Source organism: Malassezia globosa (genome assembly GCF_000181695.2).
Source record: "Malassezia globosa CBS 7966 chromosome Unknown mgl_sf_2.1, whole genome shotgun sequence".
NCBI classification, from domain to species: domain Eukaryota; kingdom Fungi; phylum Basidiomycota; class Malasseziomycetes; order Malasseziales; family Malasseziaceae; genus Malassezia; species Malassezia globosa.
Genome location: NW_001849872.1, coordinates 112,864 through 136,103, shown reverse-complemented (window position 1 = coordinate 136,103; position 23,240 = coordinate 112,864). Strand labels below are relative to the sequence as shown.

The window sequence follows — 23,240 nt, the reverse complement described above, 5'->3', positions numbered from 1 at the left end:
GAGTACTTCATGAAAAGGAGTCTGTGAGAGATGAAGAACGGATACATGTATGCTTGTAGAAATCCGTTCCTGGTTTCTTTAGTTGGGTTTCTACCATCGCGGTATCATGACATAGCTATGAACACATGTCTTGAAAGTATTTCAATGGGACGTACTCTGGGCTAACCAAGTTGGTCACAGATGTCTCTAAATAACAAGCTACATTTACGTCTTGGTAATTTCTTCTACTACAAAGAGGTAGCTCGATAAGCCACCTGCTACTCTAGAAATACAGCTATTCAGCTCAACGTTCATTCGGCGCGGTAGACGCCTTGGTTTTCTACTTCAAAGTTCAACATAGATGTAGTATACAGCAAACAAAGATTCGCCATTACATGCTTGTCTTCATGGTTTGAAACAACACATGCTATTCGCCTACTTAGTACAACCGTGAGGCAATACCCATACTCATAAGCTCCTGGAAGAGAAGCTTTGCCGCGTAGGGAATGTGTATTTGAGAAATCGCCGAGCGGTTGCGACATGCACGGCATTCGAACGTGCTCTTTCGCAGGTTGGCAACGGCGGTCAGTCCGCAAAGATCACAAATATGCAGTCGGTACGCATCACTCGCATCATACATGCGCTCTTTCAAGAAGTTTGCCATACCATGTGAAATCATACAATCACGCTCCATCTCACCGAATCGCAAGCCACCATCGCGCGAACGGCCTTCCACAGGCTGGCGCGTCAGGATCTGAACAGGACCACGCGCACGACTGTGGATCTTGTCATCCACCATGTGCTTCAGGCGCTGGTAATACGTTGGACCAAGATACACTTGCGCCTGCAACTTGCGGCCAGTGTGGCCATTGTACATCACTTCCAGACCACGTGATTGGAAGCCCAAGGAGAAGAGAATATCACTCACACCCTTCACTGTAAGATCGGTGAATGGCGTCGCGTCGCCTTCCTGTCCTGACAATGTGGCAACTTTTGATAGCAAGCACTCGACTAAGTGACCAATGGTCATACGACTAGGAATGGCATGTGGATTGATGATAATGTCTGGCGTGATACCCTCACACGTGAAGGGCATGTCTTCTTGCCGATAGGTAATTCCGATGGTGCCTTTTTGACCATGACGAGAAGCGAACTTGTCACCGACCTGTGGCACACGCGTCGAACGCACACGCACTTTGACAAACTTGGCACCCTCGCCGTTAGTGGTGATGAGCACCTGGTCAATAATGCCACTCTCTGTGCTCTTCATCGGTGTACTGACGTCCTTCTTCGTATGCATTTTACTTCGCATACCAAGCTCATCACTGTCAGGCGGCAACGGCGCTGTCTTGCCAATAATGATATCCTCTCCCGACACACGAGTGCCTGGCGGCACGAGACCATCAACGTCGAGTTTCTCGTACGTGCCGTGCTTCAAACGGATCGCTGTATCGCGTGTAGGTTTCTCGAACTCCTCCATTGTGATTACGCCGACCTTCTTCTCCATATCCTGGAACGTCCGGTAATACAACGACCGGAATAGACCTCGATCAATGGCCGACTGGTTCATAATGACCGAATCTTCCTGGTTGTAGCCTGAGTAGCACAGAATCGCAACAATCGCATTTTGACCAGCAGGCAACTCACGGAACCGCAAGTGTTCCATTGCCCGTGTCGTCGCGAGTGGCTTTTGAGGATAGTACAAGATATTCGCCATCGTATCCATACGGATTTGGTAGTTCGTAAGGAACACGCCCATTGCCTGTTTACCCATGGCTGACTGGTATGTATTACGTGGCGACTGGTTGTGATCAGGGAAAGGAATAATACTCGCACAAACGCCCAGGATCATAGCTGGATGAATTTCGCAATGCGTCCACGTGTCAGCGGCAAAGGTGTGAGCTGAGCGCAAGCGGCGCGTGGCGTCCGACATGTCTGGTGGCATATGCCCGTTCGTTGCCTTGTACTCTCGTGACTGTTCCAAATCGTATGGACTCATGCATATCAGGACAGTTTCCTCTTCCTCCGTGTCGAGATACTCTATTACACCAGATTGAACCAGTCGCGTCCAGTCCCAACCTTCACCCGTCTCTTCGTTCAAAGCCTCAACATGATGCCGCTTGATCAGCAGTGTCATACTTGGCTGGTCCACAATAAACAGGGGGCGCAGCAAACGACCTGCATCTGTGTAGATACGCAACTCCTTCTCTCGAATGTCTCGAACGACACTCACTTCGTGACTAATATCGTCTTTTCGACGCAAATCGCGCAGCGTGTCGACAAGCTGGCCTGGATCATCATGTGTGCCGAGCCACACGCCGTTCACAAACACTTTCGTTGCCTTCGGATCAGCACCTTGCATGTCGATCAGGCTCGTGAGGCCAAACTCCTCTAGGAACTCGACGATCGGCGCCGATGGTGTACCGACCGAAATGTTAGACATGAGACTGAGATTCTTCACAAGACCACAAGCCTGACCCTCTGGAGTCTCGGCGGGGCAGACCATGCCCCAGTGCGTGTTGTGCAGCTGTCGAGGCTTGGCAATCTTGCCATCCCGGCCAATAGGTGTATTGCACCGGCGTAGATGCGATAACGTTGAAGCAAACGTATACCTGTTCAGCACTTGAGAGACACCAGCCTTTGATTGCATAGCCTTCTTTTGATCACCCCAGTTGCCGGTGGCTAGTGAGTAGCGCAGGCCATTCGTAATAGTGGCGTGTCGCACAGCCGCTTGCAGGTGAAATTCGCGCTGATCTTCCACGCATCGTTGCAGGTGACGGTAGATATCGCGCGTTACTTTGCGGAAAAGCATGCGAAAGAGGCCACTGAGTAGCGGGCCCGCCAAGTCGAGACGCTTTTTGCCGAAGTGGTCACGGTCATCAATCTCGCGGCGATCCAGCGCAGCAAGGAGAAGACGATGCACCATGTAGCCGAAAAAGTATGCTTTCTTCGTATTGGATCCTTCCGACATAGAAATGTGTGGAAGCATTTCTTTCTGTAAAATTTCCTGCGCGTACGCCGTACGCTTAAATCTCGAGAGACCTGTCGTCGTGCCACGGCGACCAATGAAGTCCAAAGCCACCTCGCGATCCTGAATCACGAATGCCTCTTCAATGCACGGCTTGAGCATTTCAAGCATTTGTGTGTCATTAAAGTCGTAGCAAATGTGCTGCAGTACATCGCGATCTGGCACCACACCCAGCGCACGGAACACAATTACGATGGGAATGTCATTTCGAATGTAAGGCAACGTTGCCTTGATAGTATTGTTTAGGCTCTTTTCCCGATTGCGCGAGAAGAGCTTTACCTGCATTGTGCTAATGGTCTTGCCACCACGTTCCACGGCACTGCGGATCTCAGCCAAGAACGTGATGGGCGATGGCGGCGCTTTAGAGAATACATACACATGGTTTGCCGCCATGCGCTCCTGCGCAATCAAAACTTTTTCTGAACCATTGATGATGAAATAGCCACCAGAATCAAATGGACACTCATTCAAACTGTATTTGCCCTCATCCGGCAAGTCCGTGAGCCAACAAAAGTGCGAATGAAGCATAATAGGCACTTTGCCCAGGTACACTTTTTCGTCTACAATCTCCTCCTGGGTAGGATCAGGGATCCATAGTTGATCACCATTTTCATCAAGCTCGTCCTCCTCACCCTTCACCAGCACTTTTTGAGACACGTCCACGTGCAGGCCAGCAGAATATGTCAGATTTCGTTGCCGAGCTTCCTGGGGGAACAGCGGTGCCGTGCTACCATCCGCCTCTGTCTGTTGCGGCTTGTTCATGTAGATCTGTCCAAATTCAATCTCATAACGACGAGTCTTATCCTCGGCCTGACCAGTGTGCTGATCACTTTGCTCAAGCGTGAGACTCTTGCTCTCTTCCACGAGTTCCTGAACAGTGTTGCTCATGAACTCATTAAAACTGTCAATTTGCTGACGTACAAGGCCCTTTTCTTCAAAAAAGGCCTTGATTACGTCCCAGCAATCCTCCTGGCTGATTTCTTCCACGCCCTCGTCCTCATACATCGTCGTCGCAGACACACGCACTTGCGTTCAGCAACAGCAGGAAGATTAGCAACAGTTGTAAGCAAAGACAGCACCGCTCAGTACAAACTGACGCTGTCAGTGCCGTAGTCGCTTTGCTGTGCTAGCTTCGCGTTCGAAGCGCCGCCTAAAGTCAGGGGTGAGAGCGTTCAACGTGTGCTCATCGCCACATGAGACGTCCCATGGACGCGCACATGGGCACGTGATATCGGCCGAAGCGACTGTAGCGCACGACAACGATGTCATCCATTACCTTCAATGTGGCGCCGCGCGGCTGAAATTTTTCGTCCCCTTGGGGCGCCACACTTAGAAACGTCTCTCCACCTGAGCGTTGTGTGCACCAACCATGGGTGCAGGCGACTTGAACGTAAAAAAGTCATGGCATCCACGACTGCAGAAAAACCAAGAGAAAGTATGGCTCCATGAGCAAGAAGCAGCAGCCGAGAATAAGAAGCTCGAAGAGCTCCGTAAGGAGCGTGAGCAGGAGCGGCAAATGCAAGAATTGCAACGGATCCATGAAGCGGCCGGAGGCAAACGGCGTCCTGAGCGTGTCGAGTGGATGTACGCTACGCCAGCGACAAGCAGTGGACCATCGGAAGCTGAGTTGGAAGAGTACCTACTGGGAAAAAAGCGTGTCGACAAGCTGCTTCAGGGGAACGAGACAGCACGACTTTCGAGGACGTCAGATCCTTCCGCCCAAGAGAGTTCCGACGTGAGCTCTGCGCGTGATCTGGCCCAAAAAATCAGGGAAGATCCACTATTTGCCATCAAAAAACAAGAGCAGGCTATGCAGGAAATGCTCATGAAGGACCCGACGCGTCTTCGACAAATGCGTGCGCGCCTTGGCCTGCCAGATGACGAGCCTCGACACAACCATCATAGCCACGAAGAGAGATCTCGCCACCGGCACCGACATGAGCGCAGATCGCATCATGGGCGCGTATCTCGCTCACATGCAAGACGTGATGATGGCGTCGGTGAGAGAGAGTACTGTGAAGGCCGACACAGACGACATCGCGAGCACTCACGAAGATATGATGAAGGTGACAGGCGCAAGGATGACCGCTACCGGGATGCTCGAAACGAGGATCGACACGCTCATGACTATGATCGCAATAAGCGACACAATGACGACCACTACCGCCACCGGCATGTTCGTGAAGATGGTCGTTATCCAGCACACGATCGACACTCATGGCAGGACGAACGTGGTCGCCGTCCCAACTGGGAGGAACGAAATGAGCGCCACTCACATGATACCCTTTCACGCCAACGGTCACGATCGCCTGATGATCGTCAGCGTGTTGTCGACGCACAAGAGCGAGAAGCAAAACTTGCGGCTATGATGCAAGACGCCAAGACGATGGACGCAAATCGAGACGCGATGATTCGACATGTGTCCGAACAAGAGAATCGTGAACACCAAGAAGAAGAGAAGCGACGCGATTTAGCGCATGACAAGACTCAGTGGAGAAAAGGCGGTGGTACAGGGCGCGCATCGTTCCTAATAGATCAGCAGCGCAACTTGTGGGGCGAATCCAGTGGTGGCATGGACTTAGAAGAACGGCTTCGTCGTAGTCGACACGCGCTTCAGCCCGTAGGCGATGACGGATAAAGACAACGCACAAAAGTGATTATGCAAGGGGGACATGTGGTGCCAATGTTCGACAAGAACGAAGTCCAAACGACGCAGTCTGCACTTGGTTTCGCAAATGAGCCATTTGATTCCCATCGACTATACGTTGTTGATCTTGTCCTGATTCATGTGCTTCGGGATAAGCGTTTTTTTTTTTTTCGACAATACAAGCTTCATCGTGGACTTGATGGAAAGGGCTAGAAGACAATCGAAGTCGATGAACATTTGCGCCTTGAAAGTCCCACAGTAGATTCTCTACGTGCTCTCTCGTTGGCCCCACTGTATGTGTAGCTCTAGCTTTCAGTGGCACCCAGGCAAGTGGCGTTGTTCTTTTTTTGCTGTAAGATGGAGGAAAAGGAAAGTACCGCACCTAAAATATATCAGGACGCTTGCATGGTTTTGACAAAAGCCCTAGCTTGAGGGAGCTAGGTTTTTGTTTGTTTTAGAGAATGAAAGATAGCATGTTTCGCCAATGTTTTCGACCTTTTTCTGACCGTATTTCTTTTCCTTTTCCATTATAAGTACACAAATGAACCAGAAGTCCGACGATATCGTGTCCTCCAAAACATCGTTTCCATCTAACCTCGTTTCCGACATGTTGGTCTATAAATCATGCATCATCTTCGTAATCATCATTCAACTGAAGACGCCGCTTTTCGTGGCCATGACGGCTCTCAATGTCGTACGACTTGCGCGACAAATCTTCATCTTCTTTGTTCGCTTCAAACACCACATCAAATTGATCAGAATTATCGTCTCCATCGTCCTCTTCCTTGTTACGTAGCGCGATGCGTCCATTCGACTCGAATTCATTGTATTCACGTGGCACACCCGTCTCGCTTTGTGCCTGAGAAAGACCTTGTAGATGCTCGGAGCCCACCTCCCTAGCATCTGCATCCATGTCTTCGTGGTCAGAACCAATTGTGTGGATTTCAAATTCGGCTCCAGGTGCCTCCTCGTCCGTTGCAAGCTCGTCAGACATGGCGAGCCGCATATTGTGACCTGTTGGACGCCAGGACCATGCAATGAGTCCAAATACGATCAAGTACAGAAGCGTAAGTGCGCCATCTAAAATGAACCAGCGATACTTCCATGAATGATACGCAAATGTATTGGGCCCACTGACTGATACAAGCAGGATCATTCCGAAGAAATAAAGTGTCAAGAATGCGACAGCACCGAGCAAAATGCCATTCAGTCGCTGGAACATTGCACACTTGAACGTCTGTCTACGCTCCGACAGGTATCGGATCGTAGCTTTGAGCGAATGTAAGATCCACATGTAAAAGGCCGTGAGTGTGAAAGCCAAAGGGAAAATGAAAAATGCAACCCAGCCGGACGTAATATCGAGTAAAACGAGGATCACACCGACCGAGTACATCACACCGAATACGAAATGGAGGACCGTGAGCAAATATACCTTGTATATCACGGGCCCGATCGTCGGCCTCACTACTCCATAGCCCATGGAGACGATGAGCAAAAGAAAGAAAGACAGACTATCTCTTGCTGCCCCAAGAACATTCGTCAGCGTGAGCCAGAAGCGTGCCATGCCAGTGACAGATGCCTGACCGTCAACAGAGCGGAAAAACATGTAATCAATAGAGTGTTGATTAAAGTAATGGTAGGACGCCCATTCGCACGCCATCTCGATCATCAGAAAGACAATTGTGCCAGTAATGAAGTGCTGCACTGTCACAATCTGGTCTTTATGTACATAGCACATGTAGAGCCACACAGCACATAAAACCATGTAGACGAGCATAAGCCAACCATAAAACTGTTGTTAGCATTCCATGCTGCTACGCACGTAGAGCTTCGGATGTTCAGAAGCAGGGAGTTGTCCACGGTATCGGTTTATAAACTCCACATGTCCACGAAATAGCTTGTCTGGCATCTCGGCCAAGTCATTGACCGTAACAAAGGGCGCCACGTCAACACAGTAGTAGCCGGTTGTGTTCACCTTGTATGACTGGTGTAAGAACAATGCACGTACCATGACCTTATTTTTGTCCAGGCCTTCACCAAAGTTGAATTTTTCTTGATGGATTGTCTTTGTCGGCTGATCACCATCAATTAGGTACGTGCCTAGTTCATTCTCTGTACATAATTGCTCGGACTGAGCCTCGTAAGTGCATGTGTAGAGCCGACTGCCTGTTAAACCAAACTCTGATGAAATTTTACCAATACGCGAAAGCTCGCTAATTTCATAAACAATAGATGACATTACACCCGAAGAACCCGGATAAAATACAACTATCTCTAAGCGATTCGTCACGTACCATCCACACGCGTATCGGGGCCTGCTCGAACGCCATTACACGTTTGTCGCATGCCATATGAATCCTCGATACTGATCTTGTAGGATGTTACTGCTTGAAGCAGCACCGCGAGGAGCAATGCTAATAAAGTGCAGCTCCGTGCCATGACGCGCATGGACGACATGGAGGATCCGTGCCAACAAGGAACGCAAGAATTGCTGTGGAGAACTTACTTCGTCTTGGGTGTTATAGCAGATTCCGGGCCGTGTCTGACATGCGTATTCGCTCAAATTGTGAAAGTGGAGGAAGACCCACAACAAAAGTTCTTCCTGACTCGCAGTATAATTGCGTGTATCCTATAAACCCTGTGTCAGGGTTCATGATGTACAGCCAACAAGACATGTTATACATAGCAATAGACGATCGACAAGGCGTAGGATTTTTTGCAGTTTATACTAGCTTTCCCTATAACATTGGTTCGAGTCTTTCTACGATTGATCTTTACAAAGGAAAAATCAATGACTTGCTGAAACTAGAGTGGAAAATACAATCGGTCGTGCAAAGCGAAGCTTGAAAATCAGTGTGCTTTCTCCACAACGAGGAAACCATGCGCCGGATTGGTTCAAACCTTATCTGCTGCAACTTGTCTCAGGCACGTCCTCCTACGCTAGATCCGGGAGCCTTTTGTAAGAAGTCGCATCATGACGCTCGGTGGTGAAAATATGCAGATATGACAGGTTCAAACCACAATGAGGTCGTGATAAAACGAAATAACCCTGATCTTAGGTTTCAGTTCTTTGTTTTCAAGTTCCATACATCCAAAAGTATGTACATCATTATGCGCAGCGAGAATAAGAACGAGGTGCTACAAAATTGCAAGAAGCTTAAATTATGATGATGCGTCAGATGTAGAACCGAAACGCGTAAAAAAATAAGGTCTCTGCAAAGAAGTGTGTGAAGGTAGTCGTCTCTTGTGAGACTTACCTCGATAGCATCGATAAGACGGTAGCTAATTAAGTATCACTTCTACCTAATGATGGGTATGACGTGCGGAGCAAAGAGGAGAGAACGCCGATGTAATCACTCGACCAGTTGGAAGATTCCAGTCGTGTAATGTGTTGGAAGTGCGACATGGAATTTCTGCGCACAGCTTCGCGTACGAGAACAAGCTCGCTCGTATGATCAGCATGAAAGTATGTCGACGAGCGTTGGACGACACGTTCCCGTCGCCAAATGCGCCATTCATCATTTGGATTCGTGTTGAGCGTTGTTTCAGTCGGAAAAGCGGTACAGAATTCTTCGATATTAGAAAACTTATCAGAATAATTCATTGGAGACAAAATGGAAGAGAGACTTGTGCCTTGGAGATTGGCAGGTGCCTTATATTTCACAGTAAGGCATGCATCCAAGGGAGCATAAGGGCACAGAATGGGGGCATGTGCCTCGCATTGCCACCAAGATCTTTCTGGAACGACTCGGTTTGGATATATTGCGACCGATACGACCAAATCAACTGGGTAAGGATCGGACGATGTTGTCCTGCGGTAATATATGCGTTCGAATTCGAGCTCGTCCATTAAAAGTTCCGACCAACCGGGTATGATAGGCGTCTGTTCAGCCGTATTGGGCAGCTCGGACTCAACGAAATAAGCCGGTACATGCATAGGTGTTGTAAGGGGTTGCGTCATGCGAGGCAGATCTTTCCACAGGACATGTCCGAAAGCGAGAGATAGTCGAGGTTCCCATGGGCCATCGATCCACGCTTGATTCAAAGAAGAAACGCCATGGTCCAAACCCGGAGCTAAAGTCGCTACAGGGTCAAGCGTAGATGGATCACTCAAATGACAAAGCATACTGAGCGAGGCAGGACCCATGCCGGAAAGGCGTGACCAGCGACCTTGTGTCAAGGCGTACTCGGTGAGCGGGTCTGGCACACTAGAGGGAGTAAAAGGCAATGAAGACACAGACGCGCCTTGGTCTGGCGTAAAGCACCATAATTGGTTCCAATGAATGGGTTTATGGTACTTTTTTTGCTCCATCAACATCAACGCCTGGTCTGCATCATGATGATGAAGGAATGAAAGGTTCACATTCCGACCTTCCTGTGAAACGTGGCACTGCGTGCGATGTGAGATCCAGGGAATGCATGGCTTCTGGTAAATTGAATTCCCGATAACTTTTTCGAATGGACTGCACGTCAGTTGGCTTTTCACGTACTTGTTGAAATGAATTCAGCCATGAGTTCATGTTCTCTACAGCTTGTTTGCTTCCGGAAACATTGACGCCAATGTGCTCGTCACGCTTGCCAATGGCAACTTTTGCGCCTATGTTGCGCGCATATTGGAAGAAGGCAGTTCCATGATGGGAGAGCAGAAATACGCTGCTGAGAGGCAAGCGTATAAATGCGTATGATTCGCCAGCTTCTGGATCCGTGAGCCCAAATCGCTGCACAAGAAATGCTTTAATCAACATTGGCTTCGTCATCGAGTGTTTAATCATGTCTAACTTTGCATCCCGTGCAAGTTGAAAGAGTTGTTGCCGAGTGAACGAGTCATTCAGTCGGCTAAAACTGTGTGCCCACTGCTTCTTCGCGTCGTATTGTCGGGTGCGAGCAAGAATGGTATCGACGGCCTCAACCGTGGGCTGCTCATCATACAATCCTGTAGCTAGTTCACTAGTCCTTGTGTGAACATAATGGGCAGGGCTGGCAAGACGGAATCGACTTGCTCGCGACCACGTCACTGTGGTACGTCGAAGCATGATGATGACCGCTGCTAACTATTGACGAGTATATGTGTGGAGAGAATGGGACACAGGCTCGCAAATTGAAAAATGCGCAATTTCTAGACAAAGTCGTGGTACTTTTCCCGCAGGATGTCTGATTGGGGTATCAGCGGCATGTCGCCGTTCGTATCGGTCGGCCATTACATAGAAGCTATGGATTTTTCTTCGAAGGTTTGGCTTGTCGGCTTAGAAGCTTCTTTTTCTTCTTGCTAGGAGCACTCTGCACAGGCTCTTCATGCACATCATTTTGTGATGGTGGCTGCTGAACTGGTGGGTGCGATTTCTCCTCGTCAAAGCGTGTGTGCTTTCCTAACGAGGCAGCAGCGTGTACCATTCTTTTTGCAGCGTCAACATCAATCTTTTGGGAAGTCTTCTCCTTTGTATTGGATGAGACACCTTTCAACTTGGCAAAGTAGGAGTGCACTCGTTCAAGCTCTGAATGAACTGGATGTGTCGTAGGATCCACACCTTGCGTCTTAAGATACATCCAAAGCGTGTCAAGGTATACGTAGGCAGCGCTTACAAGCATCTTTGCTGCTGTGAGTCGGTACTTTAATGGTGTATCTGGGTCCGAAGCACGGGCCTGGGTGTCTAGCGTCTCATACTCTGCTAAGTATTTATCCATAGACTTGTCGAACGCTAGATGTACGCTATTCTTAACAGCCTCCATCTGGTTTTGCAGTGTGGCAAGCATATCAGTGGGATCGCTCACAGTGTGTGCGTAAGATGAGCCCATCTTTGTATGAGTGCGTGTGGTGCTTCGAGAATTGTTGCTACGCGATTTTGACAAGCACTTGGGGTACAGGTAGGAAATTTTCTATAAATATATGTTGTACATTTTTATTTTCATTTTTTAGTAGTTCAGTGATTGTTAATGAACTCCACGTTAGGTTGATCAGAAGGTGGATGACAGATTGATCGCCTCATGGGGTCGTTCGACGTGTAGAATGCCGACGCGATTGTGATGACGAAGAAGCTGTGCTTGGTGCGCTGATAACTTCGTCGACCCAGTCCCCTATGCGTTCTTTAGCACCGATCCGCACACGATCAACGATGTTTGACCACTCTCGTTTCATCGCTCGTCTAGCAATATCATCCATGTTCGGCAGAAGAGACTGAAGACTTAGCCCTGAGCTTGTGTTGGGATCACTGAGCATAGGTTTGTTAGCTTGAACAGCTGATGCAGGTGTGAGAGTGATCGCATGACCTGCTGACCATTGGCGCGTCTCATGTGTACCGCCCTCTTCATTTTCAATGGCTTGGGCGAGATTGAAAAGTTTGACCTTATCCCCTCTTGCATAATGTCTTAAGAATGCGGTCCACCCAGAGCGACGACGCGTGTTGATGAACCACAGTACAATCTGAGTATATTTCAAACGCAGCGTCCGATCGCGTATGCATGCGTTAGTCTCAGCAAGAATCTGTTCTTTGTCTTCTCGCGAAGGAAATGGATGCCCCAGGTGGCGGAGAAACCAGTCACGCATGTGTTTCGCGTTCAACGTAGGATCTCGGCGGTCTCGCAGACTTCCTGATGCTCTTGAGCGTGGTATAGGACTGCGCAGAATGAGAACAAGCTCTTGACTTGCATTTGAATGAATGCGCTGCATCTGCGTCCGCTGCTCGTGCAGGATGTGGCCCAGTTGCTCAAGGCGATCACTCACTCTTGCACCAAGCTGCAATGTAGCATTTGTGAGTGTACCTTGCTCTTGCTGAAGAGCAAACTCGCGCCGTACAATTTCCGTGAGTTGCCTCAGATGACTGTAATAGGATTCATCTACCTCCCGGGTGAGTGCATCGAGCAAGGTATACTCGAATTCTAGCAGTTTCTGTCGAACTTCTTCCTGCGTCAACATAATGGAAGGTGTAGCAATGTTCCCTGTGGTCGTATAATTCAAAAGGCTATCGCTGCCTCATCGCTATCCTGAATCTCATTCAAGCCAACCCATCACCTACCGCATCAGTCTTGCCGGCGCTTCCGCACTTTGATGCGTGACACAAAGGATGCTTGCTTTTTCTGCTCCTCCACCTGCAAGTGGGCGCGATCAGACCACCCAAGCCAAGTGTACAACGTGGACGCTGGGCTCTGCCTAAGGTTTTGTGAGGTGCATGACGAACCATCTGCGTTTCTATGAAACAATAACAACTTGATGCTAGATGAGTCATGCTCTCTATCAAGTTGACACACGCTAGTTCGAGAAATCTGGCAAGATATTTTTGGAATAGTACGCTTCCATGGATCTTAGTGAGCCCCACTATAATTGTGCTAATAGTTGATACACAGTTCTCCGTTACTGGGATGCGGGACAGATCGGGACTGGGAATTGTAGTCTGACCAAAGAGCTTGAAAGGGAAAAAAAAGCCGACGTCACGCGATACGTGAACAAACACTCCTTTCGCCCGATGCATATCACGTCGAAGTCTCATCTTGTTGCGGGCTGTGACAATCTTGGGACACAAAGTACCTCCACCTACACATCTTTGGCGCTCAGGCCCTTCCGCGGTATTTGACTTATAAAGGCGTCAATGTCCATTAGCCACATAGCATAGTATGCATCCCGAGCTGGACTTCCTGGATGAATGCCTGTGTACGCTGCGCCACGTACGAGGCACATCTACGCCAGTGCTACCGAGTCCAGTGATGGATGCACCTGACGCGCAGTTAGATCTACAAAGTGTGCATTCACAGTCGTTTGTGGCCGCACTTCGACTGCGTCCTGTATCAAACGATGTGTATGACGCTCTCATCGACCTTTATGAGCGAGTTCTCGAGCAGTTGAAGCGCATGTACATGGACCACTTTCATGACGCTCAAATGCGCTGGGGCTCGGCCCGCCAGCGAGTCTTGCCACAAATCCAGCGCCTGTTTGAAGTCCAGTGCCAAATGGCAGCACGAGATATGCAAAAGGCCATTTTATCGCTCGTGGACGACAGACTCAAGACGTTTGCAGCTGATGCAAATGCACCGCATGAAACACATCGACCGCATAGCGTGCGTGCAACAGCCATTCTGGAGCGTGCATTTGCACATGCACCCAACATAACGCAGGCAGAGAAGTATAAATTGGCTCAAGCCACGGGCCTTCAGCCACGGCAAGTGACAATTTGGGTACGTCCACGCATTGTGCAAATGCATGCATACACACGCCTTGATAGAACATGCGTGTACTGACAACCCATTGCAGTTCCAGAATCGACGCAATCGACGTGCTCATGCTCGGCGTGCGGCGATTGTTGACTCTGGGCTTGTTTCGCCCGAGCCGGAGCTTCCACCCCCGCCGCGACTGGAGGCACCGCCGCCACCACCGTCAGTGGCGGCTGCACGGGTGGGACAAACAGATGATGGCAAAGATGACATGCTTGTCGAGGGTGAGGAGTCAGGCGCATCATCTTTGTCGGATTGGGCAAGTGCCACGACAGTGCCAAGTGATTCGCTTAGCTTCGACGCACCGATTCGTCCGTTCGGCTCGTCTTCGCCTGCACAACTTGCGAACTCGACATTCTCTACCTCACCATTGTCAACAACATCTTCACTTATCCTGCATGCTTCCCAGCCGCACATGTCACCACAGATGCAGACACAGGCGCAGATGACGCCCGTTCCACAAGCTCACACACAGACTCAGGCCCAGGGTCATACACAGCTTCCCATACAAGTGGCTTCTCATCCGCCGCCGCCCTCAATACCACTGCAATCGCAAGCATCCATGTCGATGACTCCGTTCCAAGCTCCAGCGAGTCCTGCCACCTTGTCAACGGCGGCAACAGCAACGAATACAACGACCAGGGCATCATCATTGTCTTCGACAACGACAACTTGTATGCCCTCTGCATCGACGGCACCCATCGTCTCACTCGATCAGTTGCTGGATCTCGACAATGCGCGGCAGTGTCTTGTTTTCAGCCCGCTCGATTTGTTGCCGCGCTTGGACTTTGACGACTTGCGACTTGATGTGCCAACAATTGAAAACTGGCTTGGTTTGCCATCCACACCAGGCGTATCATCTCTTCACGTGCCGCCGATCAGTGCGGGTGCAATGAGATCGGCCAAACTAGCGCTGTCGCAACCACTTAATGCGCCAGACGAGCTCATGGGACGAGCTGCCGATGAGGGCTGGTCCCTGTCTGAGCAACTAACGCCTCTGTGGAATGTGCCAACGGATGCTCATCGGTTAAGTGACCTGTCTTTGCGCATCGATGGCACCATGCTTCGTCGCGATAGTGTGATGAAGGCAGAGCGGATGGCACCACCCCCATCTGCGCCGCTTACGACCCAGTCATATCCACTCCCACTTTCAGCACGCTGGAATCATGACGCCATAGCTCCCAATGTGCTTACGTGGGATCTTTCACGTGGTATTTCGTCAACTTTAGTGCCTTAGTGACCATTTGAATGCAAGCGGAGGCGTGTTCTGTGATTGGCTCTGAGGCGCTCCGAGACAACATCGATGGCGTGCCACATACATTCGTGTGCAGCTTGTTCGTTGCCTAGCACGGATTCCTGTGGGTTATGGGGCAATAGGTTAGGAACGGATAGTTGTCAAACTGGTCAGTGTAGTCACACACAATCTTCTTCTCTCTATTAAAGACTGCAGCACGCGCAAGTGTGTGTGCATCTTTCTGGCTATAATCTCCTCAAGCCCTCTTCAGGATGGTAGATTCTTCTCCCATCAAAGAGGAGAAGCACTTTATCACCGAGGACAGCACCCTCGTTGATGGCCACATAGACGAAGAGTCTCGACCTGTGAATGCGACGGAAGACTCACAAACAGGTCATCACGAAGATATTCCGCCTGCTGAGGTACACTATGATGAACTGCCACAGGGAAGACAGCTTGGCACGATCTCTGCTATCTTCTTGATGGTAAATCGAATTCTTGGTACTGGTGTGTTCTCTACGACATCAACGATCCTCCAGCAGGGCGGCAGTGTTGGTATGAGTCTCATCTATTGGGTTATCGGCGGTTTAATTGCTGGTTGCGGCTTTGCTGTGTATGCGGAATTCGCCACGGCCATGCATCGAAATGGTGGTGAACTGAACTACCTGCAGCACGTGTATCGTAAGCCGAAACATATGGTTGCTTCCATGTATGCAGCGCAGGCCTTACTACTCGGTCAGGCAGCTGGTAATGCCAATGCTGCTGGTCAGTACTTTATTCGAGCTGGTGGTAAAAGTGCATCGGAATGGGGCTCCAAAGGCATTGGCATTGGCATTATCATGTTTGCCCTATTCATGCACGGCACTATGCTCAAGTGGGGTCTGCTCTTCCAGAACACTGTCGGTCTTTTCAAGGTGGTTATCCTGCTGCTCATTGTATTTGCTGGGTTCGCCGCACTTGCGGGCCACACAAAGGGCCCTACACCACATAACTTTTCGAATGCTTTTGACAACACACGAAGCGATATCTACGGTGTATCGCAGTGCATTTACAATGCCATTTGGAGTTATGTTGGATATTCGAATTTGTTCTATGCACTCGGCGAGGTCCAGAATCCGGCACGCACGATGAAGATCGCCGGCATCGTTTCTTTGACAACACTGACCATTCTTTATGTGCTGTGCCAAATTGCTTACTTTGCTGCTGTGCCGCTGGATGAAGTCCTCGGCAGTGAACAGATTATTGCCGCGGCCTTTTTTAAACACATGTTTGGCGAGCGCTCGGCACAGGCCCTGTCAGTATTTGTGGCACTCTCTGCTGTTGCGAATGTGTTTGCTGTTTTGTTTGCTCAGGGTCGATTGAATCAAGCGTTAGGTCGTGACAACATCATTCCCTTTGCCAAAATATTTGCGTCTAATCGGCCCTTCAACACGCCACTAGCAGGGCTCACGTGGCACGCTATTGTGACACTGATTCTTATGCTTGCACCACCCCAAGATTCTGCGTATCAGCTGGTGCTGAGTATCGCACAATACCCACTTAACATTGTGAATACGGCGGTAGGTCTGGGATTGTGCCTGACATACTTGCCGCACAACTCGCGGTTCAAACTCTCGTGGCTTCGGGAGTGGCACCCGCTGTTTCGAGCGTCGTTCCCGATAGCGCTCTTCTTTACACTCGTCTCTCTTTTCTTGGTCATTGTGCCGTGGATTCCGCCGCCAGCTGGCGAAAAAACCGCCACCAACGGCGACATCTGGTATGGCTTGGCACCTGCAGTAGCCTCGGGCTTCTTTGGCGCTGGATTTTTGTACTGGTTTGTCTGGTATGTCATGATGCCAAGGATCGGCAAGTACAAGCTGGTCGAAAGGCAAACGACAATGAAGGATGGCACGCCCGTGATGGCATTTGACCACGTGCCTCGCGCCTCCCTTCCAAAATAATGTATTATAGTTCAACCTAATGCATCTCATGTTATGAACAGATGGTTTGAAGAATCAGATAGGCAGCACCACCGGCATTGGGAGGTGGTGAGAGAGCCCGCGTAGTGCAGGGTCGCGTTTCGCGTCGTGGCATGTTATTTTGCGGTGAATGAGCTTGTTCCTTGTTGATCGATAGTGGAGGGCATCCCATGCATCATACACGAATCCTTCTCCACATTCAATGGGCACTGTCATGGACCCCGTCTGAGTGGGCGACGAACAAGATTTTGTCCATATCCTCAGGAGCAGCCTAAGCTACTTACACTGCTCTCTCAGGCACCCATCCGCATAGCGATAGTATCGGCTGCGTACGTGAATATGTCCCATTCATTTTCGCAGGTCGACGTGTTTGCCTCAGAAAGTCTCACAGGAAATCCTGTGGCTGTCGTCCACGACGCCGATGATCTGAGCGATGAACAGATGCAATCGCTTGCTCGATGGACCAATCTGTCCGAAACCGCATTCCTCTTGCAAGCGACACATCCTGATGCTCATTACCGTGTTCGAATTTTTACGCCTGGATGCGAGCTGCCATTTGCCGGGCATCCGACGCTCGGCAGTGCGTACGCTTGGCTTTCGGCTCGGAAGCATGACCAAGATGGGGCTGCACGGCAGAATGGTGTAGTTGTGCAAGAGTGCGGTATTGGCTTGGTCCACATTCGCTACGACCATGATACGCTAATGCTCAAGGCGCCTGAACTCCACCGGCATGAGCCTATTGACAGTGCGACGCTTGATCAAGCACTAAGCGCCATGAATCTGAGCAAGAACGAGATCGTCGAGGCTTGGTGGATTGTGAATGGCCCGCGATGGATGGGATTTCTATTACGAGATGCTCAGGCAGTACTCGCTGTCGACCCAGATATCAGGCAAATCCACAAATTGGGCTTCCATCTCGGGCTGATCGGTGCACACGCCTCAGGAATGCCGGCCCACTTTGAAGTGCGCGCGTTCGCGGAGGGCTTTGAGGATCCTGCGACGGGCAGTTTGAATGCTGCGCTGGCGATGTGGCTAATCCGTTCGAACCAAGCACCCAAGGCATATACGGTGCGGCAGGGCACGGCCATCGGTCGACGAGGTGATGTGCGTGTGATGACGGATGAGCAAGGGGACATATGGGTTCAAGGGCGATGTGTGCGTGTGATCCGTGGCGAGCTGTGCATCTAGATGAGTCAAGTGGCGTGTAGGTGAGCCGCTCCGTGCGTGATGGCGGGGTCCATGTCGTCTTTTTGCTTCATGGCATCCATTCGTGGCCTCAAGGTTGGGCCTCATTGTATGGTCCTTGCACCCGGCCACATGCTTTACTACGGGCCCTATGTACTCAATGGCGGCTTGACTGGCACGCCCAACGACTTCAGCACAAGTTCCATCATTCGGTGCTGTGTTCTTGTCCAAGGTCGGCCTGGTGAACGGAACGACGCCTGGAATAATTCACGCAGCTGCGTGCGAAGCACACGCAGTGCCACCAAAGAGGGCGCGTCGTACGTCGTCATTCGCACGCGATTGTGGTCAATGTACATGCTGCGGCTCGTGTGCTTGAACTCGGCCTCTCCGCCGATGAGAAGCACCATTCGATCGTCGACGACGGCCGTCTCCCATGCATATAGCCGGAAAGAGTACACAATCGCATGGTACAGCACAAAGTGTGTGGATGTTGTGCCGAGCGCACGGCGTGCATTGACGGACGACGGATGGACGAGTGCCGGCTGATTGTTCAAGAGCGTACGCATCTGCTGTGTATTCTCATCAACCTGCAGCAGCTTTGGGTACATGGCCGTGACAAGCGCAAGTGTGACGACAGGCGCGCTTTGTCCGTACACATCGAGATGCTCAGGGATGGACATGAGCTTGGGCCGCCCGTGTCGAGCGCGGCGCCTGGCCAGGTCATTCCGCACGCTGGCCTCGACACGCACAAAGCCCGTGTCGACGAGATAGGCAAAGTACTGCTGACGGAGCTCTTCGATTTGGTACAGCACATCGGCGCTGAGCGAATGGGCCGTGCAAAACGACTGTCCCTGATGCCGCCCGACGGCAGCGCGCCATGCGTGGAACATTTGCGCGAAGGCCATAAAGTCGCTGTCATGTGTCTGGAAGGCCGAGCGGCCGCGGCCTGTCTCGCGGCCCATGCTTTTCAGGAACGGCGACTTGGCATTCAGCACTGCTGCAATAGATAGAGCTGCATCCACACAGCCCAGCAGCACAGAGACGAGGAGGAACTTGGCCAAGTGCACGTCCAGCGGCATGTGGCACAGATGACGGCCGAGAGGAGTAATGTCCTCATTGGGTGTGAGCGCCTCGACTTCCACGAGCGAGGCTACAGCTCGCTGCACATTTACAGCGAGCGGAGGGTCCAGAGCTTGAGCGAGTGCATTCTCGATGCTGGTCCCAATGCGCAGTGGCATGACTTTCAGCTGCAGAGCGAGCTCTTGCAGCGAGAGACGCAGCATCTCGGGCACCGGGTGTGGGTCCATGTAGTCGTCGTGCCGCTTGCGGGTGAAGAGGTGGAAGCAGATTCCATGCTGCACACGTCCAGCACGTCCGCGCCGCTGCTTTGCATTGCTGCGCGCGATGAAACAGTCGACAAGGCGGCTGATTTTGCGCTTTTCATCATACCGCATTTCTCGATGCCGACCTGAGTCCACGACACATGTAATGTCGGGAATCGTGATACCTGTTTCGGCAATGTTTGTTGCGAGGACAATCTTGCGCTGGCCTTCTGGTGGGGGCAAGAACGCGGCGCTTTGCTCTTCTGTCGCGACACTCGAGTGCAGAACATGCACTTGACACTCGGTCTGGAAGCGCCGCAGCTCCGTCAGGTGCCGGAGACACTCGCGAATCTCGCCCATGCCCGGCAGGAACACAAGAATCGCACGGCTAAAGGACGCATACTTGGGTTCCGTGCAGATACGCTCCAGTAGCGCTGTCAGCAGTTCGTAATTGATCTTGTGTTCGTTCAAATGCAAAAGTGTATCGATGGTCTTGGCACTGTACCGTGGAGTGGGTCCATTGGTCGTGCCGTTCACTTGTGAGACGGCGCCTGCATCATCAAGCTTCTTGCGTTCGCTCGCAGCCTTGTCCTCGTTGTCATGACTGTCGCCGTCATCCTCCTCACCATCGACCAAGTCGCCATCCACATCTTCTTGCACTTCGACCTTGTTGAGCTTCTCTGTCTGCCGTGCATACGGCGAGTTCAGATCCAGTGTATAGTCGTCGCACAACTCCAACACGTCCTCTAAATAGTGCACATCGACAGGGAACGTTCTTCCCGGCACTGCCAGCGTGGGACAGCCACCAAAGTAGGCGCTTATGCGCTCAGCGTCCAACGTGGCCGACATGAGCACAATCTTGAGATCCGGCCGTTCGTGCATGAGCGTCTTGAGCACAATCAGCAAGAAGTCCGACTCGATGGACCGCTCATGCACTTCGTCCACGATGATGTGCGTCACATCGTCTAGCACAGACGACTCAAGCATGCGCAACACAATACCTGTTGTAGCATAAATCAGTCGCGCATTAGCTCCGATCTGGCTCTCGAGACGAATCGCATACCCAACAAGGCTCTCTGACGAGCCGACCGAGCGGGGCGCCTCGCCCATTTCCTGCGACACACGTTCAGCTAGCGAGATGGCCGAAATACGCCGTGGCTCCGTCACATAGATCTTGCATGGTTCGCCACGCGCGAGGCAGTCTTCCATCAAGTAGGCCGGTAATTGCGTGGATTTTCCGCATCCCGTCTCACCACTCAGCACCACGACTTGGGACGTGGCAACACTCTGAAGGATCGTGTCGCGAGCTTGGTAGATCGGCAAGTCTTGTCGGCCACGCAGCATCAGCTCGTATGCCTTGGACGATGCACGATGTGCCCACATCTCGGCGAGCTGCGGCTGGGCCTCTCGTGTTCGGGAACGTCGCACTGATGGCGTGGATGCCGGCTCTGACTCGGGTTGCGCACGACGCGAGTCTCGTTTCAGCGCCTGCTCCGTCTCGGGAACACGCATCGCTCGGTTTCGGTGCTCAAGCAGGTGCTGGACATGCAGCACCTCGTCGCGGAGAAACGCATGCTTCTGCTCCATCCGCATTTGCTCCAGCTCGTCCCAAATGTCCCGAAAGCCTTTGGAAAGGTGTCTTTGCACTTGGCGCTCACGCCCGAAGCAATTTAGGGCAATCGTAGCAACGTAATCATCAGCCAGTGCCCGTGTCGCACATCCCTCTTTTGTGAGCTTGATCGTGTCGACAAGTGGCGGTCGACCGCCACTCGCATTCCACTGGATCTGCAGCTGACTTCGCACGGCCGACTTACCTGACACGAGAGTGAATTTGTGCTGTGCATATGGGTCCACGGCCTTGAGCACATCAGTCAGCAGAGAGCGCGGCGAACGCTGTGTGCTTTGGGCAGGTATGTCGCGAAGTCGGACGCTGACATCGCCCGTGGCGCCGCTGCTTCCTGGCTCGTCTGGCTGCTCAAAGAGACCAGCAGAGTCGCCCAGAGCCCCAGCCTCATCGTCATCAGCAGGATCGGGTGCATTGTCTTTCGCATCGCCGTGGGCGTCCGCATCAGTATCGGTGCCGCTGGGTTCATAGCGATTTGCATTTGCCACCTCGTCGCCGCGGCCGGCCGATGTTTGCTCATCAAGCTGCTCAATGTCAGAGCGTCTTTGTCGCTTTGCCTCTTCTTCTCGTTGTATGGCAGCCATTTTTTCTGCCTCTTCGGCCTCCCGCTGCCGCATCCGCTCGCGAAAACGTTGCGTTGCCAACGTTCGGTGGAACTGTGGCTGAATCTCACTTTGCTGCATCACATCCTTCGTACGCGCGGCAAGGCGATCAAGCTGTCTCTGCGCCTCAGCCTCAGCGACCAACTGCGCCAACTCATCGTCAGGCGTGCCGCCGAGCATTTTCCGTCGTCGCGAGCGGTCCTTGTCCACCTGCATAGCCACGATCCGCGCCGTGCACCAGGCCTCGATAGGGTGTTCAATGACATCCAGTAGCGCATCGTCTGTATCAAGAAGCGCATTCAACGAAGTGACAACGGTCTCTGTGCCACGTCGGATCGCATCTAGCGTCTCTGCGTCAAGACTTGCAGCCGAGACCAGTTTGGATGCATCGTTCTTTTTCTTCTTTTTCTCTGCGTCATCTGCGAATGACCCCATCTCGCTCTGCTCTGCACGCGTAAATGTGTAACCGTCATACATAGGAGGAATCGAGTCGTCCATTGATGCAGCTTTGGGCGCCACGTACTCTTGTGGCGCATCCACATTCAGCGACAAGGTTCGATATGTGCGCACGTCGAGCTGTGCCACAAGCCAGGCGACACATTCTTCGATATCCAGATTGGGCGCATAGGTCAATGCTAATGTCGCTTGCTCGCGCGAGAATCCCAAGCTCAGAAGCAGTTCCCATGTCGTCAGAGCACGCTCCAGAGCTTTCGCCTCTGACTCTTCAGGCATGGACATGCCGAGCATATTCTGGAGGATCATCCGACCATCGCTATCGCCATTGTCTTTGTTGCCGTCGGCGCCGCGTTCCTCGGCCAGAAATGTCGCTTCCTCGCACTTTGTGATGGGCTCACGTCCATCGCGCGTGAGCGCAAGTGTCTCAGCACACACATCAGCATCCATCGACACTGGCAAAAGTGTCTTGGAGAAGCGTTGCTGAAACTGAATTGTCTTTCCTCGGCGCTGCGTCTCCTTCTCTACTTTGGGGTATACCTGCTGAACAATGTTTTGTAGCGCCTGCAACTCCTCAGCCTCAGGATCAAATGCATCTTCACCGCCTGTTGGCCCCTTTGATTTGTGTGAATCTGTCATTTTCGTTGCGACTGCTGTCATCTGGCCATCAGGATGACTATGAGGGTGGCTTGACTCAGCCGCTTCTCGCTGCTTCGTCGCTCCCGACGCTATTGCGTCATTTGTGCGCTCATTGGTCGTAGGCGTCTCTCGCTTCGGCACAGACGTCGTAGCAAAGCCACGCTGCACACTGCTCTTCAGCTGGGGCTTCTTCTTTTTCACCATGTCACTCGCGAAGTTGTCGTTGTGAAGGCTTCCAACTTGGCCGATGACAAAGCGCTATGGGAATCACTTACGCGTCTCCTCAACACCCCCTCACTCTGATGTCACTAATGCGGAGGCTTACACACATTTCCCAAGTGGACGAGGCAGCGCAGCGCAGCCAGCGAGG

General features: G+C 51.6%; 10 protein-coding genes across 10 annotated transcripts; 4 read left to right on the top strand and 6 right to left on the bottom strand.

The window, feature by feature from the left end:
* Positions 1–418: 418 nt before the first annotated feature.
* On the bottom strand, positions 419–4,012 carry MGL_0889 (DNA-directed RNA polymerase II subunit RPB2; the record flags this gene model as incomplete). The annotated part of the gene is made up of 1 exon (XM_001731569.1): positions 419–4,012. One exon carries the CDS (start codon positions 4,010–4,012, stop codon positions 419–421), a length of 3,594 nt encoding a protein of 1,197 aa, XP_001731621.1.
* A 364-nt stretch (positions 4,013–4,376) lies between these two features.
* Positions 4,377–5,645, top strand: MGL_0888 (uncharacterized protein; the record flags this gene model as incomplete). Its single annotated transcript, XM_001731568.1, has 1 exon — positions 4,377–5,645. The coding sequence occupies one exon, from the start codon at positions 4,377–4,379 to the stop codon at positions 5,643–5,645; it is 1,269 nt and encodes a 422-aa protein (XP_001731620.1).
* Positions 5,646–6,276: 631 nt separating this feature from the next.
* On the bottom strand, positions 6,277–7,893 carry MGL_0887 (uncharacterized protein; the record flags this gene model as incomplete). The annotated part of the gene is made up of 2 exons (XM_001731567.1): positions 6,277–7,446; positions 7,477–7,893. The coding sequence occupies 2 exons, from the start codon at positions 7,891–7,893 to the stop codon at positions 6,277–6,279; spliced, it is 1,587 nt and encodes a 528-aa protein (XP_001731619.1).
* A 1,047-nt stretch (positions 7,894–8,940) lies between these two features.
* MGL_0886 (uncharacterized protein) lies at positions 8,941–9,972 on the bottom strand (the record flags this gene model as incomplete). The annotated part of the gene is made up of 1 exon (XM_001731566.1): positions 8,941–9,972. The coding sequence occupies one exon, from the start codon at positions 9,970–9,972 to the stop codon at positions 8,941–8,943; it is 1,032 nt and encodes a 343-aa protein (XP_001731618.1).
* An 890-nt stretch (positions 9,973–10,862) lies between these two features.
* MGL_0885 (uncharacterized protein) lies at positions 10,863–11,447 on the bottom strand (the record flags this gene model as incomplete). The annotated part of the gene is made up of 1 exon (XM_001731565.1): positions 10,863–11,447. One exon carries the CDS (start codon positions 11,445–11,447, stop codon positions 10,863–10,865), a length of 585 nt encoding a protein of 194 aa, XP_001731617.1.
* A 187-nt stretch (positions 11,448–11,634) lies between these two features.
* On the bottom strand, positions 11,635–12,564 carry MGL_0884 (uncharacterized protein; the record flags this gene model as incomplete). Its single annotated transcript, XM_001731564.1, has 1 exon — positions 11,635–12,564. One exon carries the CDS (start codon positions 12,562–12,564, stop codon positions 11,635–11,637), a length of 930 nt encoding a protein of 309 aa, XP_001731616.1.
* Positions 12,565–13,259: 695 nt separating this feature from the next.
* MGL_0883 (uncharacterized protein) lies at positions 13,260–15,090 on the top strand (the record flags this gene model as incomplete). The annotated part of the gene is made up of 2 exons (XM_001731563.1): positions 13,260–13,821; positions 13,865–15,090. 2 exons carry the CDS (start codon positions 13,260–13,262, stop codon positions 15,088–15,090), a joined length of 1,788 nt encoding a protein of 595 aa, XP_001731615.1.
* Positions 15,091–15,359: 269 nt separating this feature from the next.
* MGL_0882 (uncharacterized protein) lies at positions 15,360–17,027 on the top strand (the record flags this gene model as incomplete). The annotated part of the gene is made up of 1 exon (XM_001731562.1): positions 15,360–17,027. One exon carries the CDS (start codon positions 15,360–15,362, stop codon positions 17,025–17,027), a length of 1,668 nt encoding a protein of 555 aa, XP_001731614.1.
* Positions 17,028–17,384: 357 nt separating this feature from the next.
* MGL_0881 (uncharacterized protein) lies at positions 17,385–18,233 on the top strand (the record flags this gene model as incomplete). Its single annotated transcript, XM_001731561.1, has 1 exon — positions 17,385–18,233. The coding sequence occupies one exon, from the start codon at positions 17,385–17,387 to the stop codon at positions 18,231–18,233; it is 849 nt and encodes a 282-aa protein (XP_001731613.1).
* A 146-nt stretch (positions 18,234–18,379) lies between these two features.
* On the bottom strand, positions 18,380–23,074 carry MGL_0880 (uncharacterized protein; the record flags this gene model as incomplete). Its single annotated transcript, XM_001731560.1, has 1 exon — positions 18,380–23,074. The coding sequence occupies one exon, from the start codon at positions 23,072–23,074 to the stop codon at positions 18,380–18,382; it is 4,695 nt and encodes a 1,564-aa protein (XP_001731612.1).
* Between the last annotated feature and the right edge of the window lie 166 nt (positions 23,075–23,240).